Raw genomic sequence first — 22,044 nt, forward strand, 5'->3', positions numbered from 1 at the left:
CATATAAATCACTGGTGTCTCTACCGCCAAATGATCTCATTGTCTCTTTAATACTCCTGCCCCACCTCTTGCTATATGGGTGCTGCCTTCGGTCGAATGAGGGAAGGAAAACCAACACGCAGGCAACACAGAATCACAAAAAAAGAAAAAGAAAACCTGAGGGGGGGCAGCTTGGCTGGATTTGGACCGGCTTATGCCCAGCTAAGCTCCCTCTCAGAATAAAGACCTCATTACTCTGTTCATCAATGTGTGCACCTGGCTTGTCAACCCTTCCTTTCCCTCGTTGGCGCTCTGACACTCAGTGGCGGGAAGAGTGTGGAGTCATGAGAAAACTACCCATGCAGATCCAACAAAATCAAGAGACTAAAACCCCAGAAAAAAAATGCTTTATGAAAATGTTTCAATGCTCTCTGCTGACCCGGTCTGGTGTAAAATAACCAGGATGAATTAAGTTGCAAATACAATCACCAACAAACAACCTAAAGTAGCTGGGTACATTCATAATAGAAACCGATAAAAACCAAAACAGCCACGTGAACATGAAGCAGGCTTACTGTGTAAACAAATCCAGTGTCCAATCCAACTTTTGCATTGCTCCCTACAATCACTCAACGATTCCAATGCTTAAAAACAACCTCATCCTCACACTCCCAACTACCAAATGTAAATGTAATGGCTAATTATTAAGCTCTGTATTTACAGAGGCATTTTAGTTTAGTGAAACTAAATTATGTACATGCTAATCAAATCAATTGCTCTTTGTGCATAATGTAGACTGTTGGACTACTTTAGAGTAGACCATTTTTTTCTGACTGGAGAAATTAGAGTAGGCCTCTACTAAAGCCGTGTGGTCAGAACAGTGAATATGTGGCTGGCGCTGCAGAAAGCAGGAGACAAAAGGCGTCAGTTCCTGAAATTACAACAGTTTATGAGATACTTATTAACTTGTTTTCGGAGTTGGGGGTGGGGTGGGGGTTAACTGGCAAAGCCAAAAGCTGAAGTTTAGTGCAGAAGTAAGTGAAGTGAGGGGGTGCATAACTTGGTGGCATATTATCATTCTGACTGCACCCTGTCAAATAACCTTTCCCAGTACTCGCCTGCATGTGCTCATGGTTCTGGTCTTTATAAATGGCACTTGGAATTCACTCAGCCATGAGCAATGCCTTTGGTTTCTGCGGTCTTGCAATACGGTGTATCTCAGCGTCACTTCGAGTTCAACAGCAGCAAACGCATTTGGAGCTTTGGTGCCCAGGAACAGAAACTGAAAGCTTACAATGGTTCTTTCGGTAAGACTATGCTAGTTACTGAGGGAGTGAAAGTATTATGGGTTTGGCTGAGGGGTAAGGAAGGGGGGAGAGGGTTATTAAATATACACATTGACATATTGGGCTGGACAGTAGCATGATTGATAGAGTGAATACAAACTGGCTGTGAGGTTATGAGAGCAATATGACACTATGAATTGAGCCAGAATGGAAGGGATCACTATAGTCTGTATCTGATATACTCCTCAGATCTTCAAGGCTGCACTGATGCTCAGAGTGGTGCAATCGATAAAGAGTGATAAAATGGCAATTACTGAGGATAATATGACCAATGCTTTACACATCAGTGAATATGAAACTCGCTCATCACAAACATGGGAAACACCAGGGATAACAACCAGTGCTAATCATAACACCTTCAGCTGTCCATTTATCTACAGCATATATTAACACTGACTTCCAGAATAGAGGAATGATCATTTTGACACAGCCATAGGGGTGACCCTTTTGATATTACGCCATACCACTGCTATGTCCCTTCAGCTGAGCAGTACTTGTCTTTATCCTGTGACTGTGAAAGTGCCAGCCCAAACTTTATGAAAAGAGCATTTTGTCTCTTAGGATGATACTTTTTAACTTCCTGGTCATAGGTATTATGGAAAAAGACAACACCCTTACTGAGTGAGTAAAAAAAAAACTACAAGACAAGTTAAATAGAAACATTGGATAGACAAAAAATAATTCATAGATGCATATCAGGATACAAGAATATTTAAGATTCACAAATAAGGTACGACACACATTGTAAATGAATAAAGACAACTAGACAGAAAAGTTTAAAGAAAAGACAAAATTCATTATGTGCTTTTTTCATTTTTTTGTAATTATATGTATAATTCATATTCATATTGATACGTAATACAACATGTTTTCAACATTGTCATTTTTGTTTGATTTTTTTTTTACCAGAATAAAAAATGATAGAAATAATAAAGACAGTAATACAGATAAGTTTACTTCTCCATGGATATTAGTGATGCTTCTTTTGGATGAATAAATGTTTCTGTCCATCCACATCCCTGTCTCCTTAACCACTGAACCCATTCAAAGCACTAAAAATACTGACACTTCATTCTATTTGAACCCCACTCTCACTTGTTGTTTTTTTTATTAGAGCGTCAGTTCACTGTTGTGAAAGATGCAACTTTTAGGACAACAACCTCATCTCTCCCTCTTGTGGGTCCAAGCTTCCTATCAACTGGTATCTTTTCCTTGTCTCAAAAATAAGACTATGTCCATTTAATTCTTATGTATACCATCTGCTTTGTAGAAACCCAAAGATGGAAAAATAAGAACACTTTACCAAGGACTGATAATGCACACACACACATGCACACACTCATCCACACATACACGCACACACAAAGGCTACAATCGTCCATTCTCCAAGGCAATAATGTCTCCGCGGCAGCTCAACCCTGACATTCCAAAATGATGTCATCCTACTTCTTCACGGCTCAGGCATAATGTGGTGACAAAATGGAATCTTTTAACAGACATTTACTTTTGTATTTTAAAGTCCTCTCTTTCATTATTTGATATTGAAATTTAAACTCCGATGCTTCCATTCAGATTTGAGTAGAAAATACTGATGCTGATAAAAATGAATAGAATAATAAAAATAATAATAAAGATAATGATGACGCTACTACTACTACTAATACTACTGATAATAGATGTTAATACATTGCCTCTCTTTCCCTTCCTCTGCTGCAACCTTTTCACTCCAACATTCTCTTGCTGTCCTCCCACGCACTCGCTCCCAATTCCCTCTTTTAAAGTTTTTGAAGTTTAAAAAAATAAAGCAATAGCAATGACGTGAGAAAAGTGAAACAGTTCAAAATATGTTCACACATTCAAAGTTTGTTTGAGAGGAATCACAAGTCTTTCTTTTGCACTTCTTCATCCTTCCTCTCTTATTCTGGTTTATTCTTTCCATCCATTTCTCTCTGTTTCTATCCTTCTCATCTCATATGCGCCCCCCCCCCCCCCACTCCTTCCTATGTGTTCCTTTGCTCGTTATTTCTTTTTTATTTATTTTTTTAAAGTGAGGTCAGAAAATTAAGCCCCCCCAAAATGATCTTTTTTTTTTTTTTTACTTTACTAAAAAAAATATTTTTTTCCTGTTTTTTTTTTTTTTTTTTGAAAAGTGTTATTTATTCCTCATTTTGTTCATCTGTCTCTGTGATCTGCTCCCTTCTTTGTCGTTTCACAAAAGGAATCCTCGGCAGCTTCTTAGTCCTCCCTCCTGTATTGTTCCCGTGCACCTATGCAAGCAAACAGACCAAAAAAAAAACAAAAAAATACAACCCCGTCAAATTCAAACTGGCGGCTGTAGTACACAACTGTAAATTCCAAGAAGCACACGTTGTGCTACACATGTACACACAAATCGAAAGTCTGGGCCTCTAATTATAGCTTTCACCTTAAGACTTCTTCCTCTCTCTCTCTCTTTCTCTCTCTCACACACACACACACACACACACATACACCACACGCACATGCACGCGCACAGCATTTGTACGCCTCAACAATAATTAATGTCTAATGCAGTAGTATAGAAATAAAAGGCAGGTGCATAACCTCTCTAGTATCACAATCTGTCACGTATTGATTATCTATGTTCTCTCTCCTCCTTTTCCTCGCACCTGTCCCAGTCGTCAAATTCCCTCCCTCTGTGGGTCTCTCAGCCTCTCTCTGACTGCTCGGGGTACACGGACTTCACTGGTCCACTGTTCTGAGGGAACTGCAGAATTAGAGGGAGAGTGGGAGAGAGCAAGAAAATGAGCATATGGAAGACAGAGAGACAGTAGGTTATCACTCCTTAATCAAGTCCTATACAAGCATGTAAAAACACAACAAAATAAAGAGCTCGGTGACAAGAATAGGCCTTTTCTCCTCCCACTTACAATAGTGGCAAACTGTTCATTGCAATAAAAGCTCCCTGAGTGGAAAAAACATGTTTAGTGTAAATGTCAACTTTAAGTAATAGCAACCTATGTTTCTTATCCTACTGACTGGACTCATCTCAATAAGCTTCAGCAGACAGCTTTACTAGACTCTCTTAAAAAAGAAATAAAAAAAAAAACTGAGTGTACAGATAAGACCACAAAGATGAATGCTGAAATGTAATGTACGGAAACACCCATTAGGACGTAATATTTAAACTAATTGTTTAAATTAAATGTGACAAAATCATTTTATTTGATGTCCAAATCAAAGGTATAATGATTGTTATTATTTTCTGATCAATCTGTATGGAGGAATCACTGGGAGCGTTTTCTAGTTTTTTTTTGGTTCTCTCTGGAAAACACTCTCTCCAATGCGTTGTGACAATTCAAATGTGCCGCACCACATTTTTATTGATTGATCATTGGGACAGAGAAAGGATGATATTATGGAGAACAAGGTGCCATAATGTGTTACAGTAACTAAAGAGCAACATTTCATTGGTTACCTTTCCAGCACACCCAAAACGATGAGCAGCTATTCTTACCTTGTGCTTCGGACATCGCAGTGAAAAGTTTTCTTCGTTCAGAGAGCAGTCTGGAAAGGGAAGCATAAAAAACTAAATGTTTTTATGTATTTCTTTACGAGAGGCTTGCGATTTTACATTTTATGCACAGGAAACTACACAGATGTATTTTTTTATTGCATCAACTGAAATTTAAGTGCCCTTTTCAAGGGTACAGGTGCAGTGTCTCATCTAAGGTATACATGTACTTACGTGCTGTTACAAGAAAGGCACACATTTGCTGATATTATGGAAAAAAAAAAACTAAGCAGCTGGCTAATTACACCATCAGCATTAGGAAAATGCCCTATTATGCACTCTCACCTGCCTCCAGGGCACACAGATAGTGATATCTCAGTGTGCAGCCCTTACTGTAGCAGCCCAGGGTGGAACCAACCACATCACAGTGTGAGCAGCACTGTCAGAGACACAGAGAGGAATACTGCAGAGCACGCACTCACTAAATATAAAAACATACGACAAGAGAAAGACTACACTGTAACTGCAAAAACACTCAATTGTCAATAGTTAGGGCTTGCAAATTTTCCTTCTTAACTGGTAAGCAGAAGAAAACCCAAATCCATAACTGCTTTAAGTCCTTTTTAATTTACACCAGGGGGAAAAAAAAATCCCACCAGATTAGAGCAGGAAGTGGTGAAACGTTTCGTGCAGTATGAAATTCGAATCCGAAATGCAAAGTTTTTTTAATCATTAGGGAAGCTTCTGGTTTACTTTGTATGTGCAAGGTAAACACACATACTACAGAATCAATGTAGCCAACAAAGAGTGCAATAAACCTTTTCCACAAGTGACTGTGCCATGAAATTTATCACTCAGTTCACATGTGTCCCTGTTTTTGGGTGGCCCCTGTCGAGTAGGAATAAGCAGTGAAATTTCTGGCCTCTAACTTATTTGGTTTAATTTCACTGGGACTGAGACCATGGGTGAAGCTGGCAGAGGTCAACCGCTAATAAAGAAATAAATTGCTAATTGTGCACCTTTATGAATAGTTCGCCTGGAATATGAACATCTATGCCCCTGCCTCCAAAAATATTACCTATGTATGTACTTGCAATGTATTTTATAGAAATGTTAACCAAATTTAGTAATTATTAATAACCAATGAACCCCTAATAAGAGTCAAGAATAAAACCTGAAAAATCTGTAATAAAAACCCCAACTTAAACACCCTGGATGCAAGACACATAACTGAGAAACTGTAAAAATATATCTGCAAATAACCCACAACAATACGTTCAGATACTTGAATGGAAAACAAACTCACTGTGTCTCTGGCACCATCCAGTGCCTCCTTTAGGCCATACAGCCGTCCGTTGACCAGGTAAACCCCGCTGGCCCACACTATACATCCCTCGTGCACCCACAATTCCTCTGGGTCCAAGGGCATCTGAGGAAGCTGTGCCAGCTGTGCCAAAGGATCAGAGGTGTCCTGGTTAAGTAGCTGTGGAGGGGGCTGGAATGGCAGTAAGGCTTTACTGTTTGTGGATGTACTCTTGGGCAAATCGTCGCTGGATTTGTGTCGCCTTTTGAATCGCGGGTGAGAGGTCAGTTTTCTGTGCTGTGGCCTTTGCTGTACGTCTTCCGTCGGCCACTGCTGGTTCTGTGGTTGTTCCTGTTTTTCGTCGAGGTCGTTCTGTTGTCTACATTGTTTCAAAACCTCACTTTCGATTGTATGCTCTTGCTTCACGTCCCAGGTTTGTACCATCTCAGCACTGACATGGCCAATGTGGTCAGAGAAACTGTGCATCTCTCCCCTGCTCTCTAAGCATTCTGTATTTTTTGCAATATTAGATGCTAACTCTGAAGTCTGATTTCCGAGGGAATCAGTTTCTGTCACAGACTTGTCAGTTGGGGTTTCGATCGGTTGAATGTCCTGTTGGGTAGATTCTGTAGCCACTGCTCCTAAATTAACTGCTGTATTACCTACTCTGGTCAGCAGGCTCTGCCGAATCTGGGTGTGATTCTTTGCAAGCCTGGTAGTGTATTCAGGAGGATAGTAAGGTCCATAGAGGTCTCCAAGATTTTTGTAGTTAGCCCACTTTTTGCATAGACAGCAGAGAAGCGGGCCAAAATTGTCTGACTCTGTCATCACTGCTCCTAAGAGAACATATCCAGATGAGGGTAGTGCCTTTCCTGTTGTGCACGACTGGAGAAGTTCAGAATCTACCTGTTCTGCTTCTTTCTTTTCCTTCACCTTCTCCATTTCTCTGTCTCCCTTGGTTCCTTGAGAAGAAAAAGTGGAGTTCAAAATTTTATCAGTCCCTCCTTCTCCTCCACTTTCTCCCTTCATTCTTTCCTCTTCAGCATTCACAATTGTGCACACAGCCCCTATCTCCTCTTCCTTTCTCTCCACATGAATATAAGGGACAAAGGCAGATTTTCTGTAATCAGGGAAATGTCCACTCACACTAAAGTTTCCTCCCATTCCTGTTCCAGGTTGCAGCTCCTCTTTACCAACTTGTCGTACTACTCCTCTCCTTCTCCTTCGCCTGCCACCTCCCCAAACTCCATCACTCCCATCTTCCGCTTTCCTTTGGCGGTGTCGACGCGATTTCACTTCTGTCACCGGTTGCACATCGTTATCTTCTACATCTGCTTTCACAGTCTGAGACACAGCAGGAGTAACACAAGTAGAGGACATTTTGATGTCAGCTGGTGGAGAGGTTTGAGTTTCAGTTGTGGCATTAGTGGTAGGAACAGTCGGAGGGGTAGCAATATGGGCAGGCGTATGTGTTGGTGTAGGAGCAGCTGCATGGGTGATGGAGGGGGTATTCAGAGACACAGGCTGGGTTTGAACCTGGGCACGCTTTTGCTTATTCACACTACCTACAGGCCGTCCCTTTTTCTTCCCTGATGGAAAATATCCTTTAGGCACAATATTTTCTGGGGGCTTGTGCTCTGTCAATTGTGGCAAGCCTGTCATTGAAGATGCGGCCCTGGCAGATGGAACTAGATGTTGCTGATACGACTGATGGGCGTGTGGGGCTCTGGGTATCAGACAGGGGCCTGCATTCTGGTTATGGTGGGGTGGCTGGGTCCCAAAGTAGTCAGTCCCTGGGTAGTCATCCATACCCAAGCCCATGCCACTTTCTTGCAGTTTTTGCCTCAGCAGGTTAGCTGCAGAGTGTTCTCCTCTCCTGGTCTCCAGTTGTTGGTATGTATTAGTGAAATGTTGAATATCTGACAAAGCAGACGATGATGGAGGAGAGGAGGGCTGCACAGGGCGGGGTAATGGTGGGGGAGGGGGTAAGGGTCCTAAAAGGGTGAAATCAGAGGGTATACGTAGTTCATCTTTCCCTCTCTCTCCCACACCTTCTCTTTCAGTCATTGGAGATACCGAAGTCCCCATCCCAAAGTCTGGTTCAATATCTCCAGCAGCACTCCTAGTAATGTTCCCTGTGATGTCATGTTTGAGGATCTGTTGTTCTTGGTGGGGGTCACATGGATAGGCAGTTGGAGGAACAGGACCAGTTTCCTCCACTCCCCTGTAGTACATAATTTCATCCATGGAGAGACCTTCACCCATGTAAGGTAGGCAACTCCCACTCCCAGTTCCAATTCTAGGGAAATTTCCATCACCACAAGTGTCTTGGTCCCGAGTCTCAGGGTGGCAATCAGTTATTTCTGCATGAGATACTCCAGAATGATGATTTGATGCTGAATCTGTGTGGCTGCTATTGTTATTGGAAGCTTTTTTAACATTGGGTGTAATCTTTTGTACTATCGCTTCTAGTTTCAGGCCCCGACCTTTTCTCGGTGGTAAAATTTTAGTTTTACCATGAGTGGGTGGAGATATTGAAAAAATAGCATTTGGCGTTGTCAGTTTGGTATGGGATAGGTTTGGATTGGATGAGTCAGCATCATTTTGGTGCTTTGATTCAGAGGTGGGTAAAGAAGAAGAATACTGATTAGATGCAGCTCTCTGTTGATGCTGTTGGGATAAATCCTGGTGCTGTCTCTTTGCAGGAATCGGGGAGATGAATGAACGAACCCTCCTCCTCATCATTAACGGGTTAGTGTCCCCAGACCCTCCTGTTTTGATTGGTCCATGACACTGTTGACCTCCAACATTGCTGCTGCTACTACTAGATTTATTGTGGGGACTGGGAGCGGACATTGGATGGAATGGTTTGACCATCTCTTCCCTTACTCCCCTGGGAGCATTTGATTGAAGACACTTTGAGTCAGATGTTTGGGCTGCTGGTAGAGTCGCCACTGCAGGAGAAACAGTAGATGATAGTTGTGTTCTTATACAATTACCAGCAGCCTCTAATGTTCCTCCATCTTCTCTTTCAGACATACCCCACATTTTAGGAGTGTCATAATAACTCCCCTGATGATGCTGTGGTTGTTGGGTGGCAAGTACACTGGTATGAGATCGTGGTCTTGCTGGGCTTTGGTGTTGGTGTCTACTTGAACTAGTACTGGGGGACTGCATGATATTTTCAGGTCTGTTACTGTTTGAAGCTGTCCATTCACCTCTATCGCCTAGTCCATGCGAGAGCTGTAGTGAATGGGAGTGGGGGTACATTTGCAATTTGCTAGTGGCTTTGGGGTTTTCTAGTTGAGACTGAGAGGGAATATAGTGATGAGGATGGGTAGGGTAATGTGGGTGATAAGAAATTGCCTTTGAGGTCCCTACACCTGTATCTGGAAACCCATACCTAGCCAACCCAGGAGAACGACTACTAGATCCATCTAAGCCTTGAAAGTAGGACTGACACCTTGAAGATGGTGAAGACACTGGACTAGGGTTCACTGAGGGGTGCTGGATAGCTTGTTGGGGATGGCAAACAGTATTGCTGGTTGAATTACTATCCCCCTTCTTTCCACTGGAGGACCTGTGAAGGTCAGAGTTTGAGTCCATAGAGGGATGTGGAGATTTATTCTGGTGCTCACTAAATGCTTCCTTAACTGCAAAAGTACCAGAGTGGGAGGCGGGGTTGACATTTAGATTTGGTGTATCCTTTGCAGTCTGGGATGCCATCTCCATCTCCACCTCTCGTTTCTCTCTCTCTTCTAACTTAATGCTCTCCGATTCAGAAGTAGGGTGTGACTGCTGAATAACAGAAGCTACAGAAGACCCTGTCTGCTGACGGCCTCTCACATGGTCACTTTCTCTGTCTCCATCCCTCTCCCTTTCTGGTGTAGTCCTGCGAGATGGAGAGACATCACAGATGACAGAACGCCGTTCTGAGGATGCAATTGAAGACAGCAAGGATGATGATGAAGCATTAGGCTGAGGCTGACTTTTGGGTATTCCATTTCCAGCCATTGGCTCAGTTTCTTGCAGTAGTATTTGCTGCACAGCAGAGTGGTGGGCTGATAGATTTGATGATGGCTTCCTATGAGGAAGGGAGTAGTCAGCTAAGTTAATTTGTTTCGGAGGGGCCCGTGTAGAAGATTCTGTTGGCTTAGGCATGCTGGGAGTGGACCTTTGAGTTGCCCCTATCTTGAGTTTGTCTGAAGAGCTGCAATGCTCTCCTTTTGCTCCCGCTGCCATAGAACCCCAGGAATGAAGAGAGGAATCTTGTCCCTCAACAAGCCCACTCAGCTGACTCTGATTTTGAAGCTTTCCAGAGGCTGCCATTTGGGTAAGATTTTGATGGTCTATCCCAAGCCCAGTCTGAGTGACCTGTGGTCGTGTATTTCCAGTCATTTCATAAGGATGTCTAGAATGGGACTGAAGATTTATGCTTTGAGGCTGGGAACTGGAACTGGGGATCTTTTGTGCCAAGTGTTCCATACGGCCATAGCGTCTATCCAAGTGGTAACCTTGCAGGACTTCTTGCAAAAGACTTGGAAACTGTTGTGGTTGAGAATTATTTTCCTGCCCCCTACTTATACCTAATCCATTCCCTCTCTTTCCTGTTTCCTCAATTCCTGTTAGACCTACACTTTTCCTTGGTCCAGAATTGTAATTAGGTTGTGGTTGATGATAACCTTGGTATTTCACATTTGTTTCCATTCCTCCTCTTCCTCTATTTTTTAAATCCATTCCACTACTGTGGTGCAACTCAGAGGTTCCATATGGGAATTTCTGCTGGTCAGTACTGGGGGTATGAGGTGACTGCTCACTACTTGATTTATGGGAAGCTTTAGTCCCATAATTTGAAGGGTAAGTACACATACTATCACTGTCTTCCCCATTGAGACTACTGGACTCTCCAAAGGAACTGTGAGAATGTGTCTCTTCTGCATAATTTACAGTATTGTGGGGCTGATGAAGACTACATGGGGGTGCAGAGGGGGCAGTCTGTGGTTGTTCAGCTACACTTCCAGGCTGAGCCATTTCAGAACGTGTAGAAACAATCACTCCTACTCCCCCTGCATGTTTGGTGATGTCTTCAGAATCTGTCCTATCTTGTTTTTCCTCTTCATTTTCCTTTCCCTTGGAAGGGTGTAAATGTATCTCTGTTTCTCTCCCTTTCTCCCTCTGTCTGTCTCCCTCATAGTCCACCTCTGCCTCATCTTTCTGAGCTGTGCTACTCCTCCATTCTTCCTTTGAGTCTTCATTTTCGTCATCCTTCTCACTTCTATCTCCCCTTTCTTCTTTTTCCTGCTTACTGACAATAGGCTCTACAACAATATTGGAGTGGAAAGAGGAGATGAGGGATGGAGAGGGAGTCGAGGGAGTGAGAACTGAAGATGCAGGTGGGCAAGAAGGGGGTAGATTTGGGCTGGGCAATGCAGAGGGAGGATGGGACGATGGAGAAGATGATGAAGGGGATTTAGGAAAACTACTGTGAGTGTCATGTTCAGTCGTTCTTAAATGAGGACCACTTGGTGATGTCAGAGTTTGACCCTTCTGTGTGGATACTCCCATTTCTATTTGCAATGGTAAACTGTGACTACCCTGTTCAGTTATGGACTGGGCATGGGTCCTTTGCTTATGAGAAACAGAGTAATAGCCACTTGGTTCAGAGCCGCTGCTAGCACCACTCATCTGCCTAACTCTCCCACCTTCCCCCCCAGAAAACTGCTCTTCCCCTTCCAATTTTCCCCCTATGGGGCTTTCGGGCACTTGAGCAGCTTCCTCACCTGCCCCAACCTCAGAGTTAGAAATTCCACAACTCACTGTTCCAATTCCCTCCCTTCCTGCCCTACCACTAAAGGGAGTACTAATACCTCTACTCTTCTGCTGACTATTATGCATGGCATGTGATGACTGCTGCATTTGATTTTCCCGCAAGTGACCCTGGTATCCAGCATCTTTTGCTGCCCTGTGTGAGAGCAGGGTGTCAGACAGCAACATGTGTTGCACAGTATTGGGTAAATTAGCCACTTGTGAAGTCAAAGCATTTAAACTGTTGATCCCAGAGTCTGCCATTAATTTGTCAAGAGGGGAAGATGGGTAGAGGGAAGAGGATGAATTCTCTCCCACAATTCCCATTCCCATTCGGGACCTAACAGAGACAGGATGACTACTTCCTGGACTTGAATTGAGAACAGCAGTGTTCACATTACCACTGCTGCTACCACAACTACTGATGCTACTGTTGGAGTTGGGTGTGGGGCTCAGCTGAGTCACAGTCTGCAACAGCCTACTGTGGCTATGGCTGTTCCGTGCTTTTTGAAGAGACGGGTGTGTGGGGGGCACTGTTGAGTTTCCTGATTCTGACATACCCATCAGTGGAGATGGAGATGAGCTACAGCTGGGTGACTGGACTGTGGAGGCCACTGGAGATGGATTTGATATTGGGCTGAAGTTTTGATGGAGTTGGGACTGCTGGGGCTGAGTGTGCATAGGAGACTTAGACTTTTCTTGGGAAGAGAAGTGAGACACAGAGGGGTTAGTAGAGGAGCTGGTGGATGAATTGGAAACTGGAGGATGTTCAGGGTAAGGCAGACCTGGAGGAGGTTGGTGTAGTAAACCAGAGGCGTGAATTTTGTGAGAGCCGTCATAGCTTGGTCCCAAATTAAGCTGGGACCCACGATGTGTGTGGGTGGGCTGTTTGTGATGGGAATGAGCAGGCTGGGAATGATAAGGAGGGTAACCAGAAGAGGTATAATTTTGCCCCGCAGTGTCTAATGATCCTGTGTTTGAATTAGTTGATGTTATGCTGGAGCTAGGATTTGAGTTAGCAGTAGATGAACTGACTTTACACTCAAAGCTCCCACTATTGCTTCCTCCATGGTATCTCAATGGGGGGGAATTATACATCCCTTGTGACCCGGTAGATGCACTTGAAGAAGAATAGTGGGAGAACTGAGGTGGCATCCTATGTCCAGAGCCAGGATAACCCCTGTGCTGTTGTCCTTGGTGCAGTGCTTGTTGGGAAGGGTAATTCTGGGCTTGCTGACGTGAGTGTATTGGAGGTCCTGTTGGAGTTTGGATTGAGGGGTTCTGTGTCATGCTGTACTGGTTTGAAGGAGAAAAAGCTCCAGTGCCACTGCTACTACTGCTGCTACTGCTACTGCCACCAGAACCAGCTGGAACACTGTAGTCCAACTGATAGTGAGCCAGCATCCCAGAAGATCCTGATCCAGCTGCAGCATGTCGGTACTGGTGAGGCAAGTGTCCATCCATATTTGGATATCCAAAACCTGTCCCATACCCCAATCCTTGGCCTCCTCTCCTGTGTCTTTCTTTTCCACTCATTGAAAAATAATGATCCATCATGTCTTTTCGGTAAGGGTTGTTACTGATATTACTACTGCCACTATGAGTACTACCATGTAGTGCTTCTCCACTTGCACCTCCTCTGTTTCTAGCTCCATAGCTGAGCATGAGGGATGCCTGGGTATGGTGGTGGGGCACCAAGTGGTGTAGGTGCTGGTTTTGTGTCTGAGGATTTTGTTGTGGTTGGACCCCTGCATATTCTTCTGTCATCCTTGGGGAGCACTGAGGTCCAGACGACTGGGGCAAGTAAGGAGAGCTCCCCCCAGCTACACCACTCCCACCAGAAAAGCCTGGAGGAAGAGTAGGGGGAGCCGAGCTGTTCCGAAAATTCTGCATTTTTTGAGGTTGCTGGGTTCCTGATAAACAGTTTGTATAACAATGCTCCTCTTTCTACTTGTGATCAAAGAACACCATTTAAAGAAAAAAACATCCACCTTTGAACTGAAAGTGGAAACACTGTTTCTGGAGCTGTTACAGAAGCTTGCGATAGTGGCCAATGCTGTATGAAGTAATAGCCATGAGAGGCAGTCACAAGAAGAATGTCAACACCGTGACAGGAGCAGGTGAAGCAGGTGCAATTTACGCAGCTGTAGCAGCAACAGTTGCAATTATTACAGGTGTAGAAGTACAAGCTGGCAAAAGAAGATCAAGAGGTCAAGGCTGAAACTTCAGTCATATCTAGTGATTTGGATCATAGCATTAAAAGCTGCAATTACCACAGTTGCAAAAATCTTTTCTATTAGCATTTGTTCAACTAAAGAAAAACGGCCAAAGATATTGATGCGATGACTTGAAGTTGCAAATTACAGCAAAAGAATATGAAGTTTCCAGTTGTAGCAGCAATTACAATCGTAGATTGATAAAGATTACCACAGTGCAACTGTAGCAGTTTGGCACTAGAAGTTGGGATGGTTGAATCACAATTACAGCAGAAGGCAGAGCACTTGAAGTCATCGGAGTAAAACAGGCCCAACAGTTTTTAACATTGGATGGAAATACAGAATTCAGATGAACTGTAGCAGAACTCCACGTGATTCCAATATCAGAAGCAAGTTAAAAGTCAGAGCAACTGCACCCCTGAAATTCTGTCAGGGAAATTTTTCAGTTCTGGCAAAAGCGCATGAAAGGAATCCTTCCTCTGGCAGTTTTGTGTGCGTATGTTTAGCAGCAGTACTGTACAATATTTAGCCCAGTACAGTCAATACTTCAGACCAAAACAATAGCTGTGTTTTGATCTAGCAGTAAACATACTGAACACAATTGTTTACATTCTTGTTCACCCTTGTGCCAAATTTAGTTGTTTTTAAACGTTCATCCATTGTCTTTTTCCCGTTAACTTAATTCATTTTACTTCTGTGTTCTATTGTTAAAAGGCTTTGGTCTTTATTTGTTCATTTTTTTCATTTTTTTTAAATTCTTCTTTTTGTCTTTTTTCTGTTGCATGTATATTTACTTTTTATCCATATGTTCTCTTAATTCCTGCAATCCATATTGTTTCTTCTCATCCATCTTCCTTTGCTTGTTCTTCCATCTCTTTTCCTTAGATTCCATTGTAGTGTCCAACAATCACTTTCAATCTAGGTTCCTTTTCACTTGTCTCCCCTTTCTCTATATTGTTTCATTCAATCTTCCTTTTCATCCGTTAAGAGAGGGCTGTCAAAATCTGGAAATACAGAAAAGGAAATGTATAAATAACTGTCCATTTGATACCAAAATCACTTCACATATCATATATATTATATATCGCAGTACTCAAGTGCCCTCCTGAGATCCACTTACACGCCTATATGCTCTCTTAATTTAAACATTAACACTTAAACCCTGGATGTAGGACAGCTATGCCACATTTGATTTTGACAAACACACACAAACACACACACACACACACACAAAGAAATATAATAATTCCATGCAAGGCACACACACAAAGCTTGAGAAGCAAAATACACTAAAACATGACAGTGATCTGACCACGGTTTTACCTGTTTAAGTAAGAGTTTTGGATATGTAAGTTTCCTAATTCATAATTGTTTTTGCATTTTTTTTATTGTATGCCACTAAATCTGAGTGTCGGACTTTGATGCAGCTTCCATTAGAACCCTGACATAACCACATACCAAGCATAAGATAAGACATGGTGGTGATTTTAATTTAATTCCTTTAAGTCCTTCTGGGAAAAAAAATCACAGGGGAAAATATCACCAAATTAATTTACCAAAACATCCAGTTTATAAAGTAAATAAATTAAACATCAAATGTGTTGTTTTCTGTCATCTTACAATCTTATGGCTTATACCTCAACCTCCATTATGAAACATAGTTTGGGACCCACTGTTCTTGACCCTGGTCTACATTCTGTGAATTTCAGCTGAAAGAAAACTGCATGCTACTCAGCTACAAACCTTTACTCATCAAGAAAATGAAATAAAAAATACAGCCATGCTGAACAGGCCCAGCTTGTGAAGTGGTACAATCTCACAAATCGCAAAAAAATTAAGTACAGTTGACAAACTTCAAAGTGCTGCTACATACTGTACCATTTCAACATCAGAAAAGCATGAATAATCTCTCCTGTTATTTTCAGATTGGTAGCATGATAAGGAGTATTACTGGTCATCAGCCAACAGGTGTCTGTCTTGTCAAAGAGAATATACTCTCAAAATACTTTTGCTGGACCTATTATAATTCAGGAATGTGTCTGTAAGAACATGAGCTTGTGCGTATGTTTTGTAAGCAGTCACACAAAAAAATGAGTGTTTGTACAGCTTGAGGTTTATAGCATAAATGAAACAATTTGAATCGTAATAGAATGTGACTTTGTGCCACAGGCCTGCTGTCTACTATTTGTAAGAAGAGAAGTTGTGACATCTGTGGTTAGGTTCAAAACAGAATGTTAATTATTTTTTGTGTTTGTAAGAATGCATTTAGTGATCATATGCCATAGTTGTGTTAGACAACATCATATGTCAATGTAATAAGAACACTGGTAAAAAAAGTAAAAGATGTGAGTATGGTCAGAACGACCAAACAATGCGAGAGAAATCAAACCAAGCCGGGTGAACACGTAGTACCGCCACACAGTCATAAAGAACCGATGCCTGGAAACCCTGTAAAACCTGCATGGTGAGGCAGGGACAGCCCATGCCTTGCCATCACTGCATTGAAAATCTTGCAGAGCCTGGATGAATATATGACAATACTGACATCATCATTATACATTTTGTTTGCAATTAACGGCTTTTTCAATCTCTTCAAATCTCCACGAAACTGTAACAACAACATCGACTCATTCAGCCTCAGAAAGCATTTGCCATAATTACTAATCTAATACTGCTATCCAAATTGCCAAATATTCTCACACTTAGTCTGTTTCATATGCCTCTCATTCTTCCAGATTGTATCCATACTGCAACAGTAGCGTCTATACACATGCAATGCTCACGTTAGTTTTGAGACTGTTGTAAAGAGCATCGGTGTGAATTTAGGATCAACGTGAAAACTGTTCCATGAATATTATTGCCATTTTTGTATCAGGCCCTGGCAGAGGCAATTTTTATTGTGACTGGCTTATCAGACCACAACATAACATGTTGGCTATTTCTCAGAATGGCTTAAATCCACTGAATATAGTATTTAAGCCGTATAATTTTTAATATAAAATAAAGCTGCAATTGAATTTACCAAGATATTGAATTGCCAGTCCAAGTTCAGGTGTGAGTTTGAATGGACTATCTGAATACTATCCACAGCTCAAAAATTACGCACTACATTAAGGCAGCAGTTGACTTAGGCCTTGCAAAATCTTGCATTTTTATTGGATTTAATATGGCTTAAAATGGCTCTTTGCTCCTTAGTACTCTGTTGCACACATTCACTGCGATGCCTGAGTCACCTCAGTTTACTCCTGCTTGTATGTAATACAGCTGTTAATATGGTCTTTCCCTGCCTTAGCTGTGAGTGCGTACAGATATACTGGTCGCTGATATGGCCGCAGATACGCATGGATGAACAGCGCAAGGCAAGGATGTAACAGGAAATGCACACTGCTATGTCGATTAAGTACAGCTTGAGTAACCACCTGAGTGCTTTGTGGTGAGAAACATGTAATAATTACGTACATTAGCAACATACATTTATCACATGTATTTTTTTCAGCATTTCAAGTGTAATAATGTGTGTAAAGGCAAAAGTATTTTAAGTGTTTCACATGATGACTCTCTTCTGGGATGAACACAGCAGCTTGTAATAAAAAAAATTCTGAATCTGCGGTGATATTCTGAGTCTTGTATATAATCCATGACAGTTTACTGTGGGTGAATATGGGATTATGTAAGAAGGACAGCAAGTTCAATACTTGTTATGCTTCAATACGGCTACTTAGTATCCTATCTGACCTGAAAGTGTGAAAATAGCCTTGGAGTGCTTGCAGTGCTATCTAGCTGACACATTTTTCTGCAGGATATTGCATCCAGGAAAAATATAAACAAGATGTACTTCAAAACACATTCACATACAATATATTTCCTTGACAATCTGACTGTATGTTTTAAGTAGACGAGTGCCTAAAAACATTTGCACTGGTGGTCTGCTCTAAAGATACAACCATTAATATAGGTCACACTCTTTCACATAACACAGCCTCAGGTATTTTGCCTTACTTGGTAAGGTAAAAACGGTATGTAGGTAGATAAGGGGTCTTAAAACACTTTAAAAATATGACAATACAGGTTTTCAAGAAAAACAAAACAAGAACATTATGCCAGAAAATGTGTTTGCTTCATTTTTGTGTGTCTTATCATATGAAGAGGTGTCCTCTTGCAGTCAACACATATTAGATGTGGTGGGTAGCCATTGTGTGGAAGACACACATGCCCTTTGCAAAGATTAAAATAAGAGGGCACAGGGACTTTCAAGTGGCTCAGCTGGCAAAAGGCCTGTCCTGAGTGCAAAAACAGCCTTATAGCCTGGGTTCAAAACCAGCTGCATCATCTGTTGATGATGACTGGAAGCCCACAACAGCGGAACAAACTGGCTTTGTCCTGCCAGAGATAAAGCTGGGTAGGTCAGCCAGCATTTCCACGTTTTTCCGCTCTATGATTTGTCAGGTGCCTACGAGTTGCTCAGAGGACATAACTGTGGTACAAGCTGTCGCTTGTAGCGCGAAAAGTAGCCACTGGCTACTGCAACTGCATCAGAGACATTTGTCTCACCTCAGCATTCCTGCACAAGTGCAGAGGCTGTCACAGTGAGACGAGCTTACTGTACAATCATCAATTTCAACATTAAATAAATAAAAAACACAGTTGCATAAAGGGGCAAAAGAGGTAAAAAAAAAAAAAGAACTGTAAGAATTACTGGGGATTGATATATGTATTACTCGTATTACTTCCAGGCAGAGAAGATCAAAGAGAAACCCTGAGTCACCAAACTGATGAATGATTGACCATTTCTGAAGTGGTGACTGGAACTGAAGGCAGCCATCTAAGAAGCTACTTCATGAAAGCTGATGTCTGTGGTATCTAGCAAGTTTGCATGTTAGCTCTTAAAGATGGAGAAAACTGGGTAATGTCAGCAACAGTAATTCATGTGTCAATGATGCTTCCTAGCTTTCTAGCTAATCAAGCTGAACACCTTTAAAATAAATAAACACATACTTCATCAAATCTGAGACAAAATCACAATAAGCACAAATCGCTGCACAGTCTGCATTTAAGCTGATTATAAATGATCGGTAGATCCATAAAGTGTTTTTGCTTGATTACATTTCCTCACTGAACCACCCTAAATGCTTAAAATAATATCATTTTGAAAAGTTTCATTGTTGGTTAAACATTGCAGGTTGCACAAATCTGTCATGCAGCATAAAGGCTAATGAGCAGCACTCTGAGAATATTAAAAAAAGTTAATATAAAAAGGAAAACTAAGGGATATGGGAAATATTTGTTCCCCTAATGTTATGTAAAGGGGGGTTGGGATTGCATAACTATATATTATTTATTTGCTTAGTAAACACCCTTATCCAGGGAGACGAACATCTCTCACATTTTTGCATACATATAATCCACTTTCACACCTCAGTATTTTTATGGATGCAATTTATGTTAAGTGTCTTTCTCATGGGTAATCCAGCACTGTCCCTCCCTGGATTCAAACCCACAACCCTGAGGTTGCAAGTCCAGCTCCTTAACCACTCTTACCTCATTGTTCTGAAATTATCTTGGAATAGACCATTGGACCATTGCAGCACTGTATAAGCCCAGCAACTGCATACTGTGTTACATTATTTTTTCCTCCTGCATTTTACAGCGAATACCCAAAGGGACCCTCTGGGGAACCAGCTGCAGTTATAGGTGGTTCTCAGAAGCAATTCTGCTTTAATATTCCATGGCACCATTGGATGTAAACAGAAAATCTAGTCTTTTCCAGCGTTTGCAATTGGTTACACTTTACCTGAACACGTGAATTCACCTTTCCCAAAGCATGCAAATGAAATATTTGGGCAGTAACAGTGTGAAGTACATACTTGCACTGAAAACTACAAAAGAGAGAAATATTGCACAAAGTTTCTCCATATTTTCACTAAAAGTACATCTCTGAGACCGGCATAACTCTGTTTACATAACTTTTCTCAGTGCTGTTTCGTTTCTAAAAAAACAACAACAACAACCAGAAGTTAAGTTTACGCAATGCTCCAAGTTTCTGTAACATAACGACCTGTCTTCTAATGTTGCGTGCTGCCCGAGAGGGGTAATCAGAGTGTGCAGTATGCCAAAATGGTGTTGTACAAATGGCTTCATCGATATATGCACCGTAGCTAAAGTGGAGCACGCTATCGCTAAACAATCAGAGGTCAGAGATGGACATTCAAAAGTTGCATAAGTACAGAACAGTACACACTCAGTTGTCACGGTACTCTGGGTTCGGGTCTTCTAGTATTGCAAACAGCAGGTCGGCATAGGTCTGTGAATTGCTTATTCTGTAGCTAAGCATATGCTTTAGTCAATAATGGGAGTGTCATCCTAAAACATACAGTAGTTATACAGGTGTTCTGTCATAAACAAAGTCTAGATCTGAGACTACGTAGCTAATTAACATGCACAAACGAGGAATTAGGTATTAGCTATGTAGCAAGCTAACCAGTTAATGATACAGAACATGGCTATGCTGCCATCATCAATAATTAGGCTAGCTGGTTAAACGTTAGCTATGTTATTCAGTAGGTTGCATGTTGTGGCGTTCTATATTTAACTAACGTTAGCCATATATCGTAGTTTATATATTAAAATAGATGCGTGGTAAAATAACGAGCTAGCTAGCAACTTCTGAAGAGTAATGGCATGTTGTTGCTAGCTAGCTACCAAATTCAGACTACGTGTACTGTAGCTAACTTCCATTCAGATTTACCCAGCGCTAGCTAGCTAATTGCTCTCCCGCTAATCGTGCTGTGGATGATTTTATCAATACCTAGCTAGCTAACGACCAAGCTAGCTGTATTCTACTGTACTTCGAAAAAATATTACAACAATCAAAATTGGACATTCATAGATTAACACGAAATATCAATCATGGAGTACAAATAACGCTTATCATGTAAGGTGATAAACTGCAGATGATTCTTCTCCAAAATACAAGCTATAAGGCGCTGGGTTGCAAGCTAGCTAAACAGCTAGCTAGCTAAACAGCTGTAGCTAATGCTGCCTTCGTACTGAAAGGTTTTTTCTGAAGACACGCAAAAAGAGATGAAATACCTTATTTCAACGCAAACGAAGGCCCGATGAAGCATAAAAGGGTGTTTTGTGTTATTCTCTCTGTCGTCGCCGGAAACCCCGGTCTTGAGTGGAATGCTCCGCCGCTTTTCCCTCTCCCTCTCTCGTCTTGACAACCCCGGCCAGCAGCGGCGGAGTCGGGGGCCCGTCGCATCCACACAGTTCGTGGGCCTTTTCCTCCAATTTTTTTTTCTTTTCTTTTGTCCTCACCTCAAAAATGATAGGAGCACAAACGGGGGTTCCTGAAGGTCCCGTAACCAGTGAGGTCCATACACCCCCGCCTCCCCCCTTCGCCTCTCCTCTTTCTCTCTCTCCTCCACCGTTTCTTAGGTAAATCCACCTAGCCAGGAAGCTAAAACTAAACGCATCGATACCATCATCAACTGATACCTCGTTCTGCTATATTCGTTTCTCAGATATCTAATTTCCAAATGCACATAGGTAGCTACATGTATATTTACCTATACACACATTCTCCTTTAACTGAAATTTTAAGTGAAAGACCGCCTATAAATTGCATACACACATATTCACACACCCCCTCCCACATCTCCCCATCACATCCCTCTCTCCATCTCCCCTCCCTTTCCCCATCAGTCCTTTTTCAATTAATTTGTTTTCTATTTTTTTTTATCAGAAACACAAAAAAACATTAAGAAACAAATGAAAAGACCACTCTAAAATTAGTATTTAAGAATATTCTGTGCATACTCTTCTGTCTCAAGTCTTTTTTTTGTCTGTCTGACCATATTTCATCTCCGTGTCATCAACAAATATGGCAAAAGCACTTGCACA

At 41.8% G+C, this 22,044-nt stretch overlaps 1 protein-coding gene across 1 annotated transcript; it reads right to left on the bottom strand.

The window, feature by feature from the left end:
* Positions 1-3,426: 3,426 nt before the first annotated feature.
* Positions 3,427-21,798, bottom strand: tcf20 (transcription factor 20). The gene is made up of 6 exons (XM_036552286.1): positions 21,232-21,798; positions 6,125-15,146; positions 5,164-5,257; positions 4,822-4,871; positions 3,974-4,071; positions 3,427-3,592 (listed from the first exon to the last, which is right to left on the bottom strand). The coding sequence occupies exons 2-5, from the start codon at positions 13,817-13,819 to the stop codon at positions 4,012-4,014; spliced, it is 7,899 nt and encodes a 2,632-aa protein (XP_036408179.1). The 5' UTR covers positions 13,820-15,146; positions 21,232-21,798; the 3' UTR covers positions 3,427-3,592; positions 3,974-4,011.
* Between the last annotated feature and the right edge of the window lie 246 nt (positions 21,799-22,044).

Source organism: Megalops cyprinoides, chromosome 19 (genome assembly GCF_013368585.1).
Source record: "Megalops cyprinoides isolate fMegCyp1 chromosome 19, fMegCyp1.pri, whole genome shotgun sequence".
Taxonomy (NCBI): domain Eukaryota; kingdom Metazoa; phylum Chordata; class Actinopteri; order Elopiformes; family Megalopidae; genus Megalops; species Megalops cyprinoides.